We start from the raw sequence: 24475 nt of genomic DNA on the forward strand, positions 1-24475 counted from the left end.
CCCTCTCACTCTGGAGCTGTAAGCCCTGGCAGCAATAAAAAGTAATTGTTTAGCTGAATAACTGTTGAATTGCAGACTGATTGCATCAGTGCATTGTGGTCTCTGTAGAACTCCATTGCCTTTTCTAAAGATCCATAGTGTTATTCCTCTATGAAGTTCCACTGCTGACAGCCTGTTTTGAATAAATCTGCCATTTCAGATTTCATTTTTTCCCACCTTTTTCTTATGAAATGCAAAATGGGAGGCATCATTAGGGAAAGAGCTGCTTTACAGACATAACAGGTGATGTCAAATTACATGGTCATTCATAGTTGAGAACTGAAGAGGCAGTTTTATCTGTTATGGTTACATGGTGCTGTACAGTATCACTAATGCATCAGAAGTCTAGAACATTCCACATTTCCAAGGTTTAGGATTGCATGTTCTCTTTGTGCTGTCCAGTTCTCCTGCAGTTCTATACTTATAATAATATTATAAAAATTATAATAATTGCCTGTTACTGAGAGTAAAAGTATTATAGTTTATGAAGGACTTTTAAAATTTTTATTCCTTGAAAGCTGATTTCAGTTTTATGCAAAACTGGGTGAGTTTCAAATCGGTCCAAAGCATTTTTCCTTCGAATCAGCTATAAGTGCATGCTGGGAAATGAGGATTGGTGAGGGCGCATACTGTACATCTTGCACTTTCAGTGGAGAGATTCACATGACCTTGCAGTCTCCTAGAACTGGGGAGGGAGATGTGAAGAACAGGGTTTCAAAGCCCTGAATGAGAACCACATGCAGTAGGTAGGCGGGGCCAGGCAATGCCTAAAGCCAGCCTAGCTGGGAAGAGCCAGCGCTCCTGACGTTTTCATAAGGCACAGTCAGATCAGTGGGACATATGCAGCACACTCTCGGATCATTCTGGAAATCTGCTGTGTAGGACTCGCACAGGAAGAGCAACTCTACAGTTTGATCAAGTTTGGTGGGGTAACACTTTTTAGCAAAGGCACAAGGGATTAAAGACATGTTAAGAGGTGAAAGAAGAGAGATCAGCAAGCAAGGTTTGCAAAACTTGCTAAGGTAAGAGCAGAATGAAAAGAATTTAAAGCTTAAATATTAAGTATGTAAACCGATGAAGTGATATACTTTTTAGTCTCTTTTACCTGTTGATTGTTTTAGTATTCAGCATTCGAATGGTGATTCTATGAGCCCAGTTAGGACACAGGAGAAGTGTACTGCTTTAAAGTACAGATATGTGGGGTTTATTGTGGACTGATATGTAAACAGCGATGCACCATTTGCAAAAGGTTTTTCTCTGTAGAAAATGTTGAAAAATACTGCAGATTATATAGCATATGTATTAGCATGTTGCTCTTGTGTTGGATCTAAGATGTTCCCCTTAAGATTCATAACTGAAGTGTGGGTGTTAGACCGCTGACCTCAGTGAAGGATGGCCCAGGCTGAACGACACCAGGAGCTATACCCACTATTAGCTTAATCATCGTGCTCCCTAATTATGACAGCAGTCGCAGCCACTGAACAGAACAGTCACTCATAACTTTTTCAGTGGAGTTTCTCCAAAAACTTTCAGTTAATTACACTGGGTTCTCTCGAAGGACTGCGATTAAACGACTATTACAGAGCATCACAGATTCACGAGGAATTATTGTAATATTAAGATGAATGTGAACAGCAAACAAAAATAAGATTTTTAAGTTCATATATAATAGTCTACACAAGAATTGGGCAGAACTTAGATATTTCCTGTGATCAGTTTTATTTCTGCACAGAAAGGAAACTGCTGCAGTGAACAGAGTGTTTTAGCACAGAAATCCCCTCAGGATCTGCAACTGCAGAGCCAGCCCAGATGCCTGCGTAGCAGTACGGAACAGCCATGCTGCCAGCCAGCCTCACTGACCCTTTGTTTGTGCTGTCAGACACTGACACAGTTTTCATTCACTGGAATTCCATTAATTAGGGCAGCTCTGCTGTGTTTAACATCACTGCCTTTGATGTTGTGATGGGACTTGGTAAAGGTTCAAATTTGCATAGCAGATAATAGGTTTGGAAGAAAAAACCTAATATTTTTTCCATCTCATGCGCTTTTTAAATGGCTGAAATTTGGTGATGCAATGCATCCTCTGGACGACTTTAAGTCCTTCTGGAAAACTTTATAACCCAGCAAAGAAACAGAGACGGGGGTGGACTAGATGACATCACTCTCAGCAAACATTCCAGGATTGTTACAGCGGAGCTTCAGTAATGAGTCTGTGCTCCTGGCATGAAAAAACACTTATTTTTTTAAATTAATTTTTACTTTTAAACTCACACTTCACATTTCTTCACTTATTACACCTTTTACACAATTTCCAGTTTTATTCACACAAGATTATGCACTCTGAAATGTACAAATAAATTGGATATGGGCAATAATTTGCCCCCTTTGTTAGGAAAAAGGCCCAAGAAATGTAATTATCACAGTTTCTGAGGATATACGTAATCTACATGGGCTGAGAGAATAACACGGCTTATGCTCAGTTTGAGCTCCGGTGCTCAGTGAAAGGCAGCTGATAAGGGGCTGGGGAATGTGTCCAGCATCCCTGTTAAAGTAGTGAGGGCTGGATACTCTCCTGTTACTGACCCCCGCTCACCCCTCACGGTGTTAATCTTTGGGAGTAGCTAAAGTAAACGGCCCCCCATTCCCTTGCCTGGAATTGCGTTCTGTTTTAATTTCTGCAATTTATTAGTGTCTGCAAGAATGAATGTTTTCATTGCTACAACTTGTTGTTGTCCACTAAATTCATTTACAATGTTCAATTTTTATGAAAGGTTCAGTGCTATTCTATTATAAATGTACTGTATAAGGAAATATTTAGTTTTTTCTAAGATTCTGTCTAAATTTTAGCTTGGCATTAAGAATGTTTTGTGTCAACAGCAGTTCTGCCTTCTGCAAAACCGGGATATGAAACAAGGGGCAGATGTGAAATGACACAGAATTCTACAAACTGGCAAACTAGCATATGTGATACCTACCCATCTGTGTCAATGATTTATAATATTTGCAGTATTAGTACGGTTTTAACATGGACTGATTTCCTATGCTGAAGCTGTTAGTGTAAAACAAAAGCCAAAGTTAACAAGCTGAAGTCACATTAATACCGAAATGTATGAAAATTCCAAATGAAGATGTTAAAAATATTATACATACTGTATCAATCATTCGATTTCTAGAACGTCCGTATCAAAATAATTGTCTTAGATTCCCCAGAGTCTGGTGTTGGGCCACTTCCTTTTCAGGAAATAGTGACATTTCCCGCAGAAAACCATCTCATCCTTACTTCCTGTCAGCCAATGGGAAAGTCAGGTTAGCAGGCCACCAGGAAGTGCATGTCCACTTTAGCCTGGACCCTCAAACGTCCATTGTGCACTTTCTGAAACCGACAAGGTATAATTTCAACATCCTTCCAGCTGCTTCCTGGCTTGTTTGTTTTCCTTTATTTAATTTTCCTCTTCTTTTCACAGCCACAATCATGACCTACTTTAGTATCAAAATACAGAGGAACCGAGCTTCAGATGAAAAAAGAAAAACAATAAAATAATTGATTCTCACAGCAGTGCGTGATTTTGAGGCTATTTATGGACCAGATGTTCGTAACTGAAGACAGCAAAACTGGGGAGCTCTCAGTAAATCTGTCTCTTTAAGCTACATGTTTTAGATTCCTTTATCTCTTACTGCGGTATAGAAAATTTTGGTTGAGACTGTGGTACGAGAATTACACGGAGCTCAAAATGGCTTTTACTGCCGAGAACCACACATAAGGCATGGCCTTTTGAAAAAATGCAAACTGTTTACCTTCAATCTGATATGAAAAGACAATGTGTTACTATGTAACTGTTATATCCCAGTTTAACGTTTCTACTGCAATATTACACATCACCAGCACCGATTGTGACATACATAAAACAATGGGTCGTAGCGCACATTATCATGTGGGATTATTTGCATCAGTGCTCCACGATACCATTAGCTGACAAAGGCATTCCTCGGTCAGCTGCTTTGCTCTGTTTCTTTGACAGACTGACAGCTCAGCGCAGCATCGAGGATGCTGAGGAGATTGAGCGGGAGAGGCGGCGTCAGGCCAGGAAGCTGAGCACTACCCAGCAGGAGCTGGACTGCGGAGAGTCTTTCCCAGAGAGAAACGCGCCTCATGATGACATCTTGTAAGTTGCAGTGGCTTCTGGGGGTGGGGGGGTGGATGAGCACCCCTCAGAAAAAAACGTTTCTTTATCTATTAACACAGTGTTTCTAAATCCGGTCCTCAGAGACTCCCTGAAAATCCACATTTTTGCTCCTTCCCAGCTCCCGGTAAAAATGTGGAGTGTCTGGCAGGGAGCTGGGAGGGAGCAAAAACCTGGACTGTCTGGGGTCCTTGAGGACTGGGCTGAAAATTAGTTCATTAATGGACGCTGCCAATGACCATCTTCCTGCAGGGAATTGGCCTTTAGGATTTTTCTTGTTATCTGCTCCTGAAATAACGTTGTTAGACCTGTAATAATTACAATTGTGAATAATAATTAAACTTGGTTATTAAAAAGCATCAATTCAAAATTCTTAATTGATTACTTAGCAATATGGTGGGAGACTACACATAGAGGATGAGCTAGTTGAAAATTGTATTTCAGCTATCAGGAATTCAGTAACTAGTTATAATTCAGTTTTAATTGATCTATATTGATCTGATCTGATACCGGAAATTGACATTTTATCTAGTTACAATTGAATTATAACTAGTTACAGTTGAATTATATCTGATATCGCATATATACCTGATATCGTAAGTTGGCATTTTAATTAGTTCAAATTCCAACTCCCATTGAAATGAATGAGAAACACATTTTGAATTTCACTAACTAAAATAGAATTTCCAATATCAAGCATTTGGATCATGACTAGTTACAGCTGAATTTCTGATATCAAGTATTTGCATTTTAACTAGTCAGAATTGAAGTTGTGATTTCCTCTAGAAATGAATTAAAGATAAACCGGCTTGCCATAGTGCTATGCATTTTTACACAATCTGGCTTGATCGCACATTAGTGAATGTGTCTTAAACATAGAATGAATAGAGTCGAAATGGAATTCAACTGGGCACTTCTGAATAGATATTGCATTGTGAGGTCAGGGTGGATTCCCAGCCCTAAATAATACCTTTATATTCCTCAAATAAACAGATTCTAATTTATGTTTTGGCATATATGTTCAATTTAAAGCCCTTCTGAAACATGACATGTGAGGTTTACACATTTTTACTTTCAGCTATTCTGTTCAGTCAGACATTTTTTTGTATTTTGAAAGAGACGGGCTGGGTTTCTTTCAAAGGAATTACACCCATATGTTCCTCAGAGGAAAATATTTTGGTATATAAGCCTTTGGCCTTACTTCAGTAGTTTTCACAATTTATTTCCAGTGACTCTGCATGTGTAAATTTGTTAAAGAGCTCTAAATGGAACACATCTCTCCATATGGACAGCTGCGCACACACACGCACTCCAGTTTACCTTAGTATGTTTTTGGACTGTGGGGGGTAAAGCTGAAGGAAACATGCAAACTCCAAAGCCACACAGCCTCGAACCCAGGAGGCAACAGCATTAACCACTGTGCCACTGTGCCACCCACAAGTCTGTTTGTGCTTGAAAAACTCAGGTATAACACTTTTAGGACACATGGATGTATTTCAGGTATGTATTAATAAAGTTTTAGGGCTTTAAATTATGTGTGTTTGTGACTTTTTATCAGGGTTCTTTTATTCCCTGAGTATCAGTGGCAATGGATGCATGCTTTGCTATATTGCAGAATTGTTTTTAGAAACCGCATCCTGATCCTGCCTCATATGAGATTACAGCTGAGTTGAGTCTTTGTGCCACATAGCTGACTTTGTTAGCTCCCCACTGTGGCCTTTTTGCACCCCTATTATTGCAGGCTCTGTTTCATTGGCTCTTAGCTTCCCAGTCTATACTGATTGGCCCATTCTGAGTTCTAACCAGCACTTTTTTAATCTCAGTTTTGAAGTTATATGTATATTGGTGCCACATTGCTATGGAAATTATTTTGTGCTGCAAATGTCTTTCAAAGACTGATGTGTTACTTGTCAACTTTCTCTTTTCAGCCTCATTTTAAAGTTTGTCAGCAACTGCAGTTTTATTAAATGTTCCCCAAAGAGCTTTATAAAACAAATGTGCTTGTTGTTCAATTGCAGTTGACCAGTTATTCCCAACAGGTTTCCAAAACGGGATCCAAAGCTGGGTCTCACTTGTGATGCTTTCTGTTTGCCTGTTGTCAGGCATGAGAATGTCTTCAAGCCCAGCTGTCCATCCTCTCAGGATGAGGATGAGGGCTTTGGTGACTGGACCCAGAAGATGGAGAAAAGCAGGCGGCGGGACCTGGAGGAGCATGTTATGGCCAAGGAAGGAGGAACAGACAGTAGGCAAGGTGGCTCACTCATTGAGCAGAAGAGCGGCACTGAAACCCCAACAGTGGAACAGGTAGAGCAACAAGTGAGTAAAGGCAGCATGTCAAGGAGGAGGTATGGCCCGGAGATACTGAAGAGGGAGGAGAGGATGAACAACCGCAAGGAAAAAGTGCAGGACGGACACAGAAATGAAGACATAGAGCCAGGCATGACAGGAGAGAAGGATCCAAGAGCTGAGCAGAGGGAAAAGGTACCCAGAAGAATGAAGGTCTTTTCGTATTTAATAAACAGTAAATTACTGTGAAGGAACTGAAACACTGCATTGTATGTCCCTTGTTTAGGTTAAAGGAAACCAGACAGACATGAAAATGTCATACATATCCAAAATCTATCTGCAACAGGAAGGAGGGCAGACGGACAAAGGTACCCATGACCAGGAAGTGACATCGCAGGCAGCTAAAGTGAAAAGAACGCTGAGGTAATGTGTATCAAAAATCTATATTTCATTTAGTTAAAATACCATTAATTCTAAGATATGTAGGCTTACTATTGACGTTAGTTAGTGCTCTTGGCAATAAAAATGCTTATTTTGTATAAGCACATGCAGTTTGTGAAAGTCTTAGGTTACCAAAGCAAATTATGTTTTAAGGTATTATTCTATATTTGCTCAGAAAATCATTATACAGCATTGATATACATACAAACAAACAGCTATCTGTCTTATTGGTAGATTTCAACAAATACAGATGTAGGTCACATCAGTTTCCAGTAGAAACATTGATTTATTATCAAACATTCCAATACACTGAAGATTCTGAAATTAATGGGAAACTACAAATATTGGAGTGACCTGAGATGCTTCGGAATGGCTAAGCTAGCATACATTTTGACACTTGCAAACATCCATCAATCCAGCCATCCATTTTCTGTTCACACTTGTACTATTCTGGGTCGCAGAAATCCGCAAGGCAGGGCATAACCCAGGATGGGGCAGCAATCCATCACAGGCTACCATACAATCCTGACAGTTCATAGCACAGTATTGTCAACTGTCATTAATAATTTTACAAATCACTGACTTTTAGCTCAGGTGACCCGGTGATTAGTGCTGCAGTCTCACACCTTACTATCGGGGATTTCAGTTCTGTTTGTAGGGTTTCCTTATTCCTATATGTACTCCACTTTCATTTCACGGCCAAAAGACAAGCAGGCTAATTGATGTCCCCAGATTGCCCACAGTGTGTGAATGAGCGGTCTGTTCAGCGCCTTCCCTCCTTCTGTGCTGCCTGCCATAGGCTCCAGGCCCCTTGTGACCCTGTTCAGGATAAGTGACTGAAAGATAGATGTGATGGAAGTTAATCAAGTTGTGTGATGTTCCTACTCCTTATGAGGTAGATGTGCTGTCCAATTGTGCCAACCTGCCCTTTGTGTGCATCTCTGCCAGGGGCATAAGCCTGAACCAGGAGGGGAGAACAAGGATGGACACCTTCCAGGAAACTGGGTACAAACTGGAGCAGATCCAACACAGCCTGCAAGAGAGGGAGCGGGAGAGGGAGGAGCAGCAGCCGATCGAGACCAAGCTAGAGGGGCTGAGAATGAGGGAGGAGGAAGAGGAGCATCAGTGGCTCATTCAAATGGGGGTATGGGTCGAGGCACATGTGAACACGCAAACATACCCACCTGCAAACACAGGCAGGCATGTGCATTAGTGATGTGTCGGTCGCGAAGGAAAGGGTTCTCGGAGCCGGCTCCTGCCTGTGAGCCGGAGTCAGAGCCGGTTTTTTTATTTCTCTATTTTTTTTTCCAACCGCAAGGATTGGTCAACCACACGATGCGCGTCTGCTCTGAGCAGGACTGGGAGGGGCGGTGCTACAGGGTGCATTCGACTTGGGTTTTAAGTCACGGATGGTGACGTTTTGCAGCGCCGGCTGAAGTCGGACAAAAAAAATCTAACCATGATGCATTGCGTTGGGACCAGAATGCACTGCTTTAAGCCAGCGTTGCAAATGTAGTCGAACGCACCCATAGACAAATACAGCAATCGCACGCACAGAGAGAGAAACAGGAAGGAAGGAGACGCGCGCGACAAAATGAGTGACTGCAGGAAACAGAGTAAAATTTGGATACATTTCAATTGCATTGATAATACAAAGGCAGAGTGTAGAGCTTGCAAGGTTAAAATCTCATATCGAACAGGCTCTACAAATAACCTGCATTGGCACATGAGAACTGTACATCCATCAGTGCAGTGGGAAGAAAAAAGACAAGCAAGTGAACCTGCTACTAATGAAAGTGACAGTTTGTGTACTGCAGCTGTTGAAAGTGCCAATTTGTCAATGTCTACACCGTCATCCAGTACAGCACCACAACCACCTAGACCTACAACCTAGAGCTCTATGAGACAGTTTGTGCAATCAGAACACAATTGATGATGATTGCATGTGATTTCCAACCATAGTAATTCATTTCACTAATAATTTTACATTATTTCTGGTAATAAATTCATTTAAGCACCAAAAAAAAATCTGAAGAGCCACTTGGGAGCCGAAAGAGCCGGCTCTTTTAAGTGAACCGAACCATAAGAGCCGGCTCTCTTAAAAGAGCCGGAATTCCCATCACTAATGTGCATGCACCCACATGAGTGTCCCCTCTCAGGTAAATGAGTCCATTTCACGGTTACCTGCAGCAGCTTACAGAGGGAAGAGTCCAGCGACCGTTAGTCTGTTTGCAGGAGGAGACAGGGAATCACAGAGTGCTCAGTACTAGGGCTGTACGATTTGGGGAAAATATCTAATCGCGATTTATCTGACAGACATTGCGATTACGATTTGATTTGCGATTTAATTTTTTTATGTCGAGCTTCAGTTAATTATTTAGTGCGTAGTAATTTTAAAACATACGACGCAGCATGAGATACCATCAATATTAACTGGTCTATATTCTAATGCAAGGATGAGGATTTAAAGATGTGGTGTGTCAAGTTAAATAAAGTAATAATGAAAACAATTGCAGCAAAAAGAAAAATAGCGATCTTGCAGGTAACGTTGATTACCCCCAAATAACACTAGAACCGCCTTCTCCCACGCCAATGAACAAGCAAGAACTACTTCATTGTATGCAGCCCTTTTGTTTATTGTTTATTTATTTGTTTATGTGTTATTAGTGTTAATAACAGCAGCTAACAACACTCAAAAAGGCGTAATGTTCATAACAGAGTGGCTGTTCTGTCCGTAAAGCTGGAAATTTTTAAACGTAGTATGCATTTTATAAAATGTTGAATAAATAGAAGTCTTTTATTAGTGATTTCATGTTAGTCGAAGTTTCTGTATACTGTTATTTTCTATACAAATCAATTCAACAGATAGGGTTGCAAATTCTTTCAGACTCTCACGCAAGAAATCTAACGGTAAATCTATATTCCATTCTGAACTTAGTTTTGGCAGTTTGCAAACCCTACAGACTATTTACAAGGTAATGAGACTTACATATATGTAAATGTATGTGCAGAACAGATAACAGAAAATCTCACTCCATGCAGCTGACCAAAGTTGCCAACCCTGCATTTTACTTGAAATGAGAAGTAAAATGTCGTTTTCAACTGAAGCGGCTTATCATTCCTTTGCTTTGTTATTCGGACAAATACAAAACGAATGAATAAACATTATAAATTAGACCGCGTGCCCATGCACAACTGTAATAGCGATTAAAGCGATCTATTCTTTTAGTACTTATGTTAAAGCAAGGCTTTTATTTTATCACTGCTGTGGGATTAAGATTAATCGTTGGAAATACTTAAATTAATAAGCACAAAAACATATGACATTCTGCTCCCGACATTACAGTACGTCTCACTCTGCCACAATTGTGCCCTTGAGAGGTAAAGTGGGCTATCCCACATTTTTGACCCCTACCCCCTTTTTATTGAATGTTTTCAATTGGATAAGTTGTTATTATGTAAGTCATACCTCTGTGCTACCTATGATGTATATCAATTGTAGGGTATAGGCACACTGATTTTTTTTTGTTGAAAAAAGTTCAACTTTGGAGCTCATTTTCTCAAAACTTTGTTTTTGTGGGATAGCCCACTTTACATCTCAAGGGCACAATGTGAGGTTGCCGCTCATACAGTCTATGCTTTCGTTCGTCCCTTGGTAGTTGGCTGATTTTGGGTTGCGTGCTTAATTTGATATGTAGCAGAGTCCGCTATTCAAATGTTAATATTAACGACAATCGTCTTAATTTAATTGTCGCAGACAAAATCGTGATCGTGATTAAAATTCGATTAATCGTGCAGCCCTACTCAGTACTGCTAGCAGAGATAGAGTACCTGAGCTCTAAGAGTCCCATCTGAATGTTTTCTGACTCTCACATGCATATTCATACATTGTCTCTTTCACTCTGGCTCTCTATACGTTTTAAAATTCTTCAGTGTTTTCTTTTTTTGCTTCATTTTTATGGTGCATTTTCTGCTCTTTCAGCTTAAATTAAATTGTTAATCTTACCAATGAGCTAAGACAATATAATGAAGATTAAAGAAAAATCCAATTTATGCATTAATATGCTAAACTTCACATGAGGCTGTCAAACAAAAGAATACTTATGTTATGTTGGTGTTTGCTCAGCCACTGAGTAATGAATACCTCATGAATTTAATTAACTAGTTAATTGAATTAATTACCTGAGCTAATAGTGAAATTTAACACACTCACTCTTGTTGTTACTGATTGTTATCCTATTATTTATTTGCATATATTCCAATACTGAACTGTGTTTTTCTGAGCAGATGTCCTGCCCAGATAAATAGCTTCAAGCATAAATTTCTTTGGCAGCATGAGACCTTTTCACAATACTGTAAGGTGATAAATAATGCAGTGCCGGTCATACAGCACTTTGCCGTCCATGTTGTTGTTAATGTTACTACTCTGCATGATTTCAGAATGACATTGATGGAAGAGTGATAGAGGAGCCCTCATGCTCGGTAAAGTCCCATGTTATCCCAACTTAAATGTACTGCCTGGGGAGTCAAATCCCTTGTATTCAGTACATATGTTGTATTCCTTGGTGTCCTCCCTCTGAATTACTTTAGATTGCTTTATCCCATAATTAGTGCTTTTCAATAACAGGCCATAAGAGGTAATTCAGTTTAAAATGCAGGTTAATTTTTAAATGTATTGCACTGCATGGAGTATATGTAGCCTCTCCTTAGCAAAGTACTGTTATTATTATTATCATTATTATATAATATATTATATATAAACATTATTTAATTATAATAAACATATTAAGACTGCTCAATGACATTCAGTTCTCATTCTCTTTTATAGATTACAGAGAGGACAGCATCACTGAATAGATGCTTAAAGAAAAGGTGAGCTTGACTGAACGAGATCAGTGTTACATTTTTTATGAAATGTAATTTGTGAGGCTACCAGTTTGTACGAGTTACACATTTATTTAGCAGATGCTATATAAAACCAAGAGCATCCAGGATACACAAGAGATCAGCTAGCAGATGAGGACAGAGAAGGTCAGTGGTTAGCTGAGTTAGTCGAGGGATAGGTGCGTAAATGGGATAGGTGCTATTCCATTAACGGCTCTAAAAGCCAGCACAAAGGGCTGCGAGAATCAATGCGAGAATCATAAGGGAACCAATGAAAATTGTCCGGGTAGTTCAGGGGGTTGGGGGGTAACATGAGAGCATTTGGCCCACTGAAACTCAGGCATTTTCAGTAATTATCTTAATTCCAGCAGTACTCTGTCTAGTCTGCACTATTTTGTTATTATTTATTGCTAATAAGGTTACAGGATTGCACTGTTCCAGTAAGTAGAAGCTCCATGAGGAAAAGGTATCTTCTGGTTTTTAGCAGTGAATAGGGGGCAAATAAACACCAAGAGATAACAGATCTGAAAATATGGTGCTATTTCTTCTGTGCTCCTTAGTTTCATTGTGACATTGTACCTTTCATATCAGTGATCTTTAAATAATACATAAATGATATGTCTTAAATGTCTTATTCTTAAATGCTCTTAAATCCCTTAAAAAAGTTCTTCCATCTACCACTGAATTTCAAAGTACTGTACTGTGTCCTTGAGGTGATGTAACCTCTGAATGCATTTGTTTTATTAACAAAGTAAGTATTTTTCAACAAAACTTTACTGAATTTGGTACCACTTTACAATAAGGCTACCCTTATAAAGTGTTTATGAATGGTTTATTATCAGGTTATTAATTTGGTTGTAACATTTTGTAAATTATTAATAAACAATTATAAACAAGTTGACAGTTTTCTATTCTGTTTCTAATAAATTACTACCGCCTTATTGTAAAGTGCTGCCCTTAATTTTAAAGTCAGCTTTTGCAAATGTTTTTTCATTTGAATATGCTTTTACCGGGTCACACAGTCATGTGATTGACGTACAGTTCTGTGGAAGAAAATCATTGAAAGTCAGAATGATTGTTTGCATATCTTAATGACTAATACCCTTTATCACTGTCAGTGATAACAGAGCCTGACATCGCAGCTCATTTGAGATGAAGAATGCTGAGCAGTCTTTGAATGTGTTACATTAACCATGAGAAGAACAGATTCTTCCCTTGGGGAAAAGCTTATGTGTTTGAGTTCTTGCACACTCATTCTATTGTTGAAGTTCACAGGATCTGATAGTCCAGCTTTGTTTTAAAACAGTAGTAGCTTTAAGAAGATACAGAACCCTGGCTTCATCTCAAAAATCGATGACAAAGTGGAGCAGTATACTCATGCCATTGAGGTAATCCTCTTAGTGTTCCTCAGGGGCGTCAGAAGCATTTTGAATGTGGAGGGGGGGGACACCATGGCATAAAACTAATATTTTATGTTAAATGTGGGGGGGGGGGTCCAAACAAATAATTATGAAATGTAAAGGGGGCACGTCCCCCTCAGATTTAATGGTGGCGACAGCCATGGTCTTCCTCTTAATCTCAACAAAGTAACAGTGGACATGACAGTATTAGTCTTTGAAAATAGTTTTCACCTGAGTTATTTCTACTTATTTTAAATTTGAAATAAAAATTCAGTCTGAATAAATATCAGCCCTTGGCAGACTATTTGCAGCAGCAGTAGAATACCAAGGTCTGTTATCTGTAAATGTAAATGATTGTAGTTAATGGGAAAATCAGTCTATTCATTGAATGTGGATAAATCTCACTAACTCTCCATTATTGCTGGAGTGAATGTATGAAATGTTCTATGGTTGTGAAAGACAGTCATGCCTTTGGTTTTATACTCCACACATAATGTCAGCAAAAACAAAATTGCTTTGTTTTTTTCCTGGGACTGTAGAGCTCCTTAAAGGAGGCGAGGGCAGCCAAACAGGCACCGACAGACATGACCGCCCCCCCAGAGCCTGTGGCCACCAAGAAGAACTTATTTGAGGCTGGAGATGCCTGGAACCAAAGCTTCACCAAAGGCTCCCCATCCAAGGCAGGCGTAGAACCTGCCGTCGAGAAACATCACTAAATGTCAATTTAATGTCCTGTACTGATTATGCATTATAAGTTTGACTCCTCAGAAAACTCAAATGTTGAATCTCCTTCTGTCCCAAAATTATATGCAAGGGAATATTTTCCTTAAAAGCTGGTGAAGCAGCACGCTAAAGCATCTTTGTGTTTGTTATTTCAAGGACTTGGAGGAGGCAAAACAGGACAGTGCTTTATTTGCAATGTTCTGTTCATTATTTCTAATTACGCCCCAATAGCTGAAGAAATTGCTTCTCTGATCCTTTTCCAGCATCCATTTAGTAAATAATGGCCTACATATCTGAGGGGTTTATGTAAGTAACCATTTCAGTCCCACAAATATGATTTATTATTAGAATGTGCCATGTTTTGAGGTAACATGGCTGGGCAGTAGGTAGGGGAGCACCTGGGTTGGGATGCAGTGCAATCACAGGACACACAGACGGTTTTATGTGAGTCCTCCTCACATTCCTGCAGTCACTCCAGCCTGCTGAGCGAGCGTTCAGTCCCGGAGATTGAGCAAGCGAGTGAGTCAGCGAGAGTGGGAGGCCAGCTGGGGCAGAGAGCGCAGGGACGGTGCACATATCCCTGTGCCTCCCCTAATCGCTGCCATCTGTGTTTTCAGGATGCCGAGGTTCTGAAGGTGGGCGTGACGGACTTGATCACCCAGTGGGTAAAGGGTAACCTGGATGACGGCTCCAGAATTTCCTCTCCAAAGCCAGCTGTAGGTCACATCAGTTAACATGCTATCATACGTGTCCATATACAGTTAATTATGAAATCAATGGAAACTCCTGTGCAAAGTGTACAAATCCATTTCCTCCGGCCGTGTCAGTCTGCCCCTACAGTACTTTTCTTCTTATTTCCTCCTACATCTGCTGCTCATCCTACCCTCCTTTCTTCAAGGTGATAGTGTCCTGTTTACTGTCTTTAGTGGTTTGATCACACTGTTTTTACACTTAGTTTCTCAGATACTTTTTAGTACAGCTTATTGTTCTGGTAGTCTGTGGAAAGCAGGATTACAGAAGTGCCAAAATAATCGATCAGCTGCTTAAACAGAATTTTGACATTTCGAAATTTGTATTTTTCTGAGTATACGAAGTGAATTGAAATTTTATTTAAAATTTGCTGCATTGATGTAGGGGCGGCATGGTGGTGCAGTGGTTAGCACTGTCGCCTCACACCTCTGGGACCCGGGTTCGAGTCTCCGCCTGGGTCACATGTGTGCGGAGTTTGCATGTTCTCCCCGTGTCGTCGTGGGGTTTCCTCCGGGTACTCCGGTTTCCCCCCCACAGTCCAAAAACATGCTGAGGCTAATTGGAGTTGCTGAATTGCCCGTAGGTGTGCATGTGTGAGTGAATGGTGTGTGAGTGTGCCCTGCGATGGGCTGGCCCCCCATCCTGGGTTGTTCCCTGCCTCGTGCCCATTGATTCCGGGATAGGCTCCGGACCCCCCGCGACCCAATAGGATAAGCGGTTTGGAAAATGGATGGATGGATGGATGGATGCATTGATGTAGCTAGATTAAAAATGCATGTGAAGAGCAGGTGTGACAATGAAAACATATAGGTGTGATGCATAATAAAAAGGCCCTGTAATGCCTTTAATAGAGGGCCTTTTCAGTGTTGGGGACACCACAATATGACATAGCACTCTTCCCTGGAAAAGGATGTCACCAACTGTAGATAATTAGCTTTTTCCAATTTGTAAAGAGGTGAGCACTTGATATGTGATATGTGCCAGCCCTACTTTGATATGAGAGCAAAGATGTTGAACGTATTTGTTACATTCATTTATGTAGTATGAAAAAAATATAGTGGGAGATGATTTAAGGTGGTTTATAAAAACAGACCAATGTGAATAAAAGCGAAAATAAATACTTTCAAATAGTATCTTCAAAACTACTGTAACATCTGTCCTTTTGCTGCTTTCAATGTCACATCCATCCATTTTCCAAACCGCTTATCCTACTGGGTCGCGGGGGGACCGGAGCCTATCCCAGAAGCAATGGGCACGAGGCAGGGAACAACCCAGGATGGGGGACCAGCCCATCGCAGGGCACACTCACACACCATTCACTCACACATGCACTCCTACGGGCAATTTAACAAGTCCAATTAGCCTCAGCATGTTTTTGGACTGTGGGGGGAAACCGGAGTACCCGGAGGCTTTTCATTGTCACAATTTACTGTAAATATATAAATGGCAAATAATAACAAATGCTAGTGGTATTTACTAATACTGCTAACGTATGGCATAAAGTATCATAAAGCTTTACATCATGGTCTGTTCTTTAAGTGTAAGATGTTATTTTATTTTTGCTGTGTCACATGAATACCAGTTTGACAACCACTTTTTGGTTCTTTCTAAGGAAGTGAAATATGGTGAAGTGTTGCACAAAAAGAACCTATGGGAGACTCTAGGGGACACTTCCTGCTTTGGGAAGCCTGGACTGGGTGGAAAGGTATAGTAAGGAATATCAGATGGCATTTTCATAGCCAGTCTGAAACAGCCTAAGGATGATGCTGGTAAACAGCTCCACCTAGAGTCCAGCTGGGAGTACTGCACAGTTGGAAGACGTGTTCCCGTTTTACTTGGAGCGACTTACTATAGATAACCATGTCTTAAAAATAATGTAGTTACTTAGGAATATTTTTAGTCTAATTATGTTAGATAATGCATTCAAAATATTTGGTTCAGAGACTATTTGGGGAAGTTTTGCATTAAATGATGTGCTATTTATTTATGAATTTCTTTACTTTTTAGGGTCCCTGCTCTACCAAGAGATACAAGTTTGTTGTGACAGGCCATGGAAAGTATGAGAAAGTTCCTGTCAGTGATGACCATTGCAATGCCTGCACGAATGAACAATCAAGTAAGGCATCCGGAACTGGACATTAACTCAATCAGATGGTAGAAACTGGTCTTGAACTATATTTCAGTTCTCATTTGGAAGCACGTTCTTAGAAAGAAGGTTCTTTTGTTAATGTGAGCCCTGTCTCTGCTGATTAGGTTAAACACCACGATATTTTACATTTCAAAGTCCTGTTTACTCACAGTACAGAAATTTCGGGGAAAAAAACACAACGGAACAGGATACTTCTTTATTATAGAAATATTTTTCAGATGACAGACATTTATCTGTCAAGTTATTTTATACAATTTAATTTATTTAAAGATTTTGCACCAATCAAAGTCAGGAATCTTTTGCTGCAGTAACAATAGAATTTTTGTTTGGAAGGTTTTGTAGACTCTGAACTTGATACAACAACATGAAGATTTTCACATTATCTACAGCAAGTGACAGAAAAATCAGCTGAGCTCGTGACAGAGACTTCAAGTTCATACACCTCTCACTAGCAATGTTTTGGCATTATCCCAAATGGCCATACTATTTTCTAACAAGTAATTAAAATGCAATAGACAGAGAACATCCAAAAATTAATATACAAAAAACATGCATACAGAAACTCGATAAAGCAGAATCTCTGGATAGTGTCATATATCAACACTGAAGAATGTTGGAAACAAGCATCTCCACTCACTCAGGGATATTTGCATTCAAAACAATGTAGTGCACAGCATTCTTACAGGCTGGGCTTCCCATTTGAGGACAGCCAGGACGCAAACCTACAGTAGTGTTAATTCATGGCATCATTCTAGTGCCTTGAATTTCACATCTGACTGCATCTGTGTTCTGTAGTTTGGCTTCTGCAGAGTGACGGACTTCTGACATTCCATAAAGACCCTGTATTATTGATATCACATTCTAGAAGAAAAGTAACTAAGCAGCAATTAACAACTAATCAACCATGTTGATGTTTTCACCATATCATTCTTTATTCATACTTCACTAGACCCAGCAAGCACATCACAAAGTATTGAACCTCAGACCTTCCTTTGACCCTCACTTCCTGCCCCACTCACCACCCCCTTTGTCCTTTTTCTGACACCTCGTACTGAAATCCCACCTTGGCCTTTCACTGTTGCTTCCTTCTCCTCATTCATGGAATGCTAATGAGCCTGGTGAATGAGTCCTGTCTAAAATGTTCTGGAGCATCACTGAAGACACTGTCTTCCCACATCCATATGTGTGACTGCATGACATTAAAGCATGAATACATAGACATTCCCTTTATTACTTTATATAATAGTATGAATATCATTATTATGCATAAGCACCATCTATTTATTTTTTTAATTTAGTATGAATTGTATAATACAAGAAAAGGAAAATGACTCCTGGAATTTAACACAATGCTATACTTCTAAGTTTTTACTTTTATAAGTTTTTGTCTTGATATATTCTTTCTATTCTGGTCCATCTTAAAACACAATAAACATTTCAGTGTGTACATAAAAAAATTATATATATACACACAAACACACATATATATATTTTTTCTTGACCCCATCCAACATTTAACCAAGATGATCTCATGTACCAGGGTAATTTTCTTCGTGTAATGCCAGAAGTTGATTTTCCAATAACTTCCCTTCGATACCATAAGGTTATGATCAATCAATTAGAAAATACCTTCATTTGTAGCCATAACAAAGAATTTTGTAGCTATAACAAAGAAATGTCCCTTTTTTGTGGTTTTGAGTGTTAAAACTTTTTGTAAGGCAAATTGCAATTCAGATTTAAAATATGAAGGACAAAACATTTTTATGAAATATTTCTTGCTTCATCATTCTGGTTTATTTTAAAAATATAAATGTAATTGTGATAAAAATCAGATGTCTGTGGTTTTTAAATGTGCAAACCCTTTTGCAACTCTATTGAAGTCCTTTGGTTCTTCCTCTTGAGTTTTACGATTCAAAAGTCCCCTCTCAAACACCGTGGCAATTTTTGTTAATGGCCTTGAAGCAGCTTCCTTCAGCTTTCTGGCATCAAACCGTGGACTGTATAAGAGGAGTGGAAGGCGATGCGCAAATGATAAGGATGGTTTTTGGTTGTCATTTGCCGCGTCTTTTTTCTCTGTCTTGCTTTTTTTCTCATTGATATGTTTCATGATGTTCTCTTTGGTAGAGAACATTTGGAAAAGGATGGCATCCCACATTTTTAGGGCCCTGGGGCCACTTCCCTGAGTCCCAGAATGCTCGCAGACTTCTGTGGACATTTCTTGAGACTTCTCTGGTTTGCTGTTCGGTGCTTGTACTTTGGACTCCTCAAGTGGCTCAGGAAATTTGGGCTCTTCTGGTTCCACTATCATATGCTTCTTAAGACGTGTCCAACCACTGAGTTTCGATTTCAGACCCTTTGGTTTTTGGGGCTCTATTGTTTGAGTTTCTTGTTTGGAAGCGGAGGTGCTTGACTCTTTCTTCTGTGCAGTCGATTGTCTGTTTGATGCCTCAGGTCCTGCTGTCTCTTGTGAGGTTTCTTGATTATGAACTGCTCCAGTGCTCACAGATTTACTGGCTTCTCCATGTCCAATTATTGGTTGACTTGAAGGTTGACCCAAGCTCAAGGAGGTCATTGAATTTGCAGGATCCTGAGAGAGACAAGCATTAATTTGAGCACTGGGCACAGATTCTTTGACACTTGAAGAAATTACAAGGGATACTTCAGGCCTATGAGACTCCTTGGAGTTTTCTGTGTGTTGTACAATGCTTGGCTCAGTTTGAGTTTGATTTGATTCCATCCCAGCTTCATCTAAACCTTGAGTAAAGACTTTCACTTTAGAAATCTTAGCTGCCATACTGTTTCCACCTGCCTTAAGTGTTTGCATTTTGTTGCTAAGTGTCTGTATTAAATGTTTGGCTTTATTAGCTATTTGTGTTTCTGAAATTGGTACGTTAGCTAGTTGTCTTTCCATAACAAAATTGCACTGTTTTTGTATTTCAGAAGAAGTTTTATGTTTTGGAATTTCAAAACCTGATGTGTTTGTCTGGTGTTTGTTTGTACCTACTGGCCTGTATTCCATAGCCTCTGAAGTAACCATCTCAACATTTTGTGCTCTATAAAATGGTATTTTTGCATTTTTTCCTTCCTCGAGACTTTGTCCTTCAGGTAGTCCTGCATCCTGTGTCAATCCCTTCTGAGATTTGGATAACATTCTTTTTACAGCTTCAGAAGAGGTAGATTCGACCACAACACTTGTTTGGCTGTGGGGCATGGGAAGTGTCCCTGTTGGATTTGGAGATTCAGTGGGATCTTCATTTGGAGTTGTTACTGATTTTGTTTGCTTTTCATTGGATGACACAGTAGAGTTCAGTGTTGCAGGTGAGGGCACTTGTGGGATCTCACAAGCAGGGCTCTGAGAACATGGTGTGTCACACAATTTGGGCACCTCAGATGCCATAGGTTTAGAAATGCTGTAAGTGGGGGAACTGCTTCGAATTCCACCATAAGCAACATAGTCAGCTGGACTTAAACCATAATATTTTGATTTGGACTTGGGTTTTGGGGTCTCATGTGCTGGTGACTTTTTATTTCCCAAGGAAGGTATTGTAGGATTATATGTGTGAATAAGAGTATTCGCATTTTCAAATCCACATATATCAGTAATAGTATTACATGGGTCAGTTCCATTCTGGCCATCTTGATATGTAGTATGAGTTGTAAAATTATTTGCATTATTATTAGCAGTGTTTACTGGTGTTTGATCTCCAAGTTTAGTTTGCAGTTTAGGTATTATTGGGATATGAGTCTTGGAAGTTGTGTTGAAAGACACTGTAAAAGGTGAAACCCCATTTACAGAATTTTTTGTAGTTAATGTTCCATTATAAGGTCTTTCCAAGGAATTAGAATGAACTGAACCCATATTATCATACATGTTATTAACTTTCTTTCTTGCTGTATATGTTGAATATTCAGATGTGCATTCTATTGATGTTGATGATAAAGGATTTCCAGGTTCATTTTCATTTGTTTTGTTAGTGCCGGATGTGTATATTTCAAAACTGGATTCTTTATTGACAAATGATGCTGAAGAGGTTGAATATGAAAAATGACTTGCTCTTGAGACTTCATAACTGGGTGACTTTCTCTGAGCAAGGAAATACATTGGAGTTTTTGGCTGCTCTGAAAGAGCTCTTGTTGACAGAAATTCAGAGGTTGATGTTGTTCCTCCTTTCATGTCAGATATTGGTTTTGTGCAGCTTGGGGCCTTAGCTGGTGGTAGCCCATTGAAAGCTGTGCTTTCGCTTTGATCTTCAAAGGTATGGGTAGTAGGATATTTAACAGATAGAGGTACTTTTTGAACATTATTCTCCACTTCCTGAGTGGAGAGTAAAGGCTTAGTATATTGAACTGAATTTGGGGCTAATGGTACAAGCTGTGTATGAGTTAGAATTAGGGGAAGAGTTTGTGATAAGGATTGAACCGGAGGTGACGCTATTTGACTTACCATATTTGTAGAAGCGGGTACTTTTGGAACTGAAGCTACTTGAATTATTGGGGTGGTAGTGGGTTGAACAAATGTATTTTCTTCTGCTTGGATTGAAGTTTGCAAGCTGGAAGCTGTTGGAAGGGCTGAGTTTGAGTGAGCTGAAGACTCAGCTTGCAACAATAAAGTGAAGTTGTGCAGTGGGGCCACCTGCTGGTGAAAGGTATAATCTAAGGATATGTGCTGCTTTGGGCAAAGAACTGTTGTCTTGTCATACTTTGCACTTTGCATGTATGGGTAAGGAGATGGTGAATGCTGATGAACAGGTTTCACTGAAAATCTGGGGTTTACGTTGATGCCATAGAGAGGATCTGGAGTTCCTGGAGGAGTTGAGTGGTCACTGTGCTCCAGGTCAGCACTGGCTTCGCTTACAGGAGAGAGGCTGGAGCGAAAAGGGACAGGCGTCTGCAAGGCCTGATGGGAAGACTTTTTCTTGGCGGTTTTCTTGAGGAGCTTCTGGAGCTTGGCATTGTCCTTGCCGGGTTTAGGCAGGAGTGGTGGACGGTAGTGCTGAGAGAGCCCATGGCTCCCATTGAAAGATGTCAGCATTTCAGTCTCCTGAAACAGGAAACACATACTGACTCAGATCTACACAGTGAGGATACCCATTATTTTATTATTTAATATAGCTGGTCCGTCATATAATGTCGTACCTGCTGTGCATATAACATAGTGTTTTCTGTTTCTGCAAATGGAAAAGCTGATTTAAAACTGTGCCAGAAATATACTTGTCAGGATTTATGTATCCAATTTCAAGCGCTACTACTGTCGCTAGCAAATTATAAATGATTACAGTATTAAATTAGGATTGTTGGTCGAGTCATACATTAGCTGTGACCCTAAATGGTTACTGGAAGGCTGTCAATGGATGGAAGGATGAGTGTAAGAAAGGGAGTCTATGTTTGTTATAACCTGAGATTGCATCACTGCTGACACTCCTGTGTTTGCATCGCATTTCAGGTGGAACATGCCCCGAACACTCCTGAGAGCTCTTCAATGTCAACGTTACTGAGCCTCATTGAGTTCATTTAAACATTCTACATGGGAATTACCAACATCCCTGTTACTGCCAACAATATCCTGTAAATCTCTCAACAAAACAAAATATTTTTTTCTCATTAAAACATTTTTATTGCAGCCTATTTGCCTCGTTTCCAATTTCATTGTCATTTTCATAGTTGCTGCTGGCTACAAAAATACATACATATATATGCATGTAAACGATGTTACAGTTATGCTCATTTTTATATTAAAACACTTTTGACTCAAAATTTGTCTCGATCTGCTTCATTCATTCTATTTAATTCTGTTTTGTGGTCTATTTTTTTTATCAAATTATCGTACATTGGTGTAGGTGACATAGATGCCTCAATTACCATGATTCAGATACATGGATTTATAGTTATGTTTGCTGCCTCTGCTGGAATGCTTCCACAAAGCCAGGACCCCCTTTTACTGTGGCCCCGTGGAACGTGAGAGGGGTGGCTAATTTAACAGCATCTAAAACCAGTGCCACTCTTACCCCCTGTGGCATCCTAAGCTAGCATCACCGCTGTCTCCCCCCATCTGTGGAGAAGTGAAACTGACTAAGGCCCTAGGCAGATACCTATAGTATTTACCAGCTCTGTCCAAATCTGACGTTGGATTCTGGAGTTTTTCTCAGCCTGCTCAATAGCTCCCTCTGCAGGTGAGCTGCATGCTTACCTTGAACCACATATACAAAATATACAGTTACACCAAATGTTTCTCTTGAAGCACTGATGCCAGTTTTATGTTGTACTTGCTCAGCCCATTTGTTAAATTACAGTTTTTTAAAATAAAGATAATCTGGAGAAACCCATCATTTTAGAAAATCTAGGTCCTAGGATCGCTCTCAGTGAGAAACCGCACCATCATAGAGTCCCCTGTTCCTGACCTCCATGTTGCTTCTCTGCTATTATTGCTGATCTTTTATTTTAATTGTTTATCAATAATACAGATCAAAGGTCTCCCTCGATTTCGATTTAATTGCATATCAAACGTATAACAAAATACTTTATTGAGGTTTTCAGGCTAAAAAGTTGACGTTATTTCCCCTACATGCTCATAATATTATCATTTCAAATTTTTCTTTAACTCCCAAAAAATATACATGTAGACCCACCATACAGAATGATTTACATGGCAACCTGTACACCAATACATGCTGAGCCTGATATGTGAGAAGGGGTCAACCTTTTAAGGCCAGTAGGTTAGACATTTGGGTCGCACCCAAACTTGAAGTTTAAAAGAGGAAGGGTTAATAATAGTTTACCCACATATACTAATGTAAGGTTGATTCTAGCCTGAGAAAATGAATTTTATGCATAAGCTGTTAAAATTGCAGCTAAAGAAGATTTTATTTTTCTTTTTTAGAACTTACCAAGTAATTGACATGTACATATTATTAACAGGTTACTCTGGATTCCAAAGGAAGGAGAGAAAAGCGTTTTGGTTAAAAGCATGCAAATAGCCTGATTATCTTACAGTTCCGAAGGCTGAAGGAAACATATGACTCATCTGGAATCTGGAATATTCTTATTGCACTTATTGCACATTGACATAGCTAGTGGTCCGTGAAGCATTTGTTGTAAATAATATTGCTAGTGCAGCATTACAGTTATGAAAACCCAGTGTCATGTTTTCAGAGCTTGGCGCTTTAAATTGCATGTCAGCGGAAGCCTATGCAAACGGAAGGTTGGAGAAAATGCAAATAATTATTTACCTGGGTGAGTGCAAGTCAGCGGAAGCCTGTGCAGACAGAAGGCTGGAGAGCATGCAAATAATGGTTTACCTGTGTGAGTGCTGCCCAGGAGCTTCCGGCTGCTTGCCTGAAAATCCCGTTAGTGTCCGGCCGGGAAGCTCATTCGGTCCCCTACACCCCACCTCAGATGGAAAGCACCGTCTCCATGCCTCTCCAAAAATAAATTCTGAGACTTTCCTCAAAACATTTTCCACTTTGACATTGGCACAGGACTGTCAGCAAGCTAGTGGCTGTTTGCATGGACCTTTGGTAATGTGTCTCTGTAGTCACTGCGTCCAAGTGTGTTTTCTTTTCAGGCTAGTGCCCTCTGCTGGAGACTAGCGGGCCACATTTATGCCTAAAGGTAATCTATAGGGA

The 24475-nt window shown here is 39.8% G+C and overlaps 2 protein-coding genes across 9 annotated transcripts; one reads left to right on the top strand and one right to left on the bottom strand.

Annotated features, from left to right (window-relative positions):
• The first annotated feature begins 825 nt into the window (after positions 1 to 825).
• On the top strand, positions 826 to 22607 carry LOC125751421 (lymphocyte-specific protein 1-like). Of its 5 annotated transcripts, none has more exons than XM_049030190.1 (13): positions 826 to 1061; positions 4059 to 4202; positions 6323 to 6701; positions 6853 to 6929; positions 7896 to 8091; positions 11388 to 11429; positions 11776 to 11819; positions 13138 to 13219; positions 13771 to 13911; positions 14572 to 14670; positions 16317 to 16409; positions 16712 to 16820; positions 22297 to 22607. In XM_049030190.1, exons 1-13 carry the CDS (start codon positions 1006 to 1008, stop codon positions 22320 to 22322), a joined length of 1488 nt encoding a protein of 495 aa, XP_048886147.1. In that variant the 5' UTR covers positions 826 to 1005; the 3' UTR covers positions 22323 to 22607. The 5 variants fall into 5 exon arrangements, with proteins under 5 accessions (XP_048886147.1, XP_048886148.1, XP_048886149.1 ...); XM_049030191.1 differs by having other exon boundaries at positions 6323 to 6524; positions 6793 to 6929; XM_049030192.1 differs by having other exon boundaries at positions 6323 to 6524.
• Positions 17035 to 24387, bottom strand: LOC125751420 (proline-rich protein 33-like). 4 transcript variants are annotated; one of them, XM_049030186.1, is made up of 3 exons: positions 24149 to 24386; positions 21298 to 21894; positions 17035 to 19440 (listed from the first exon to the last, which is right to left on the bottom strand). In XM_049030186.1, the coding sequence occupies exons 2-3, from the start codon at positions 21883 to 21885 to the stop codon at positions 18682 to 18684; spliced, it is 1347 nt and encodes a 448-aa protein (XP_048886143.1). In that variant the 5' UTR covers positions 21886 to 21894; positions 24149 to 24386; the 3' UTR covers positions 17035 to 18681. The 4 variants fall into 4 exon arrangements, with proteins under 4 accessions (XP_048886143.1, XP_048886142.1, XP_048886141.1 ...); XM_049030185.1 differs by having other exon boundaries at positions 17035 to 21894; positions 24186 to 24387; XM_049030184.1 differs by having other exon boundaries at positions 17035 to 21894; positions 24080 to 24387.
• Positions 24388 to 24475: the final 88 nt, after the last annotated feature.

The sequence above is a fragment of the Brienomyrus brachyistius genome, chromosome 11 (assembly GCF_023856365.1).
Source record: "Brienomyrus brachyistius isolate T26 chromosome 11, BBRACH_0.4, whole genome shotgun sequence".
Taxonomy (NCBI): domain Eukaryota; kingdom Metazoa; phylum Chordata; class Actinopteri; order Osteoglossiformes; family Mormyridae; genus Brienomyrus; species Brienomyrus brachyistius.

Coding starts and splice junctions, on each gene's coding strand:
- LOC125751421 (XM_049030187.1), top strand. CDS start 1,006: ATGTTAAGAGGTGAAAGAAGAGAGATCAGCAAGCAAGGTTTGCAAAAC. Junction 4,203..6,322: donor GCGCCTCATGATGACATCTT/GTAAGTTGCAGT, acceptor GCCTGTTGTCAG/GCATGAGAATGTCTTCAAGC. Junction 16,410..16,711: donor AGCCTGGACTGGGTGGAAAG/GTATAGTAAGGA, acceptor TTTACTTTTTAG/GGTCCCTGCTCTACCAAGAG.
- LOC125751420 (XM_049030185.1), bottom strand. CDS start 21,885: ATGCTGACATCTTTCAATGGGAGCCATGGGCTCTCTCAGCACTACCGT.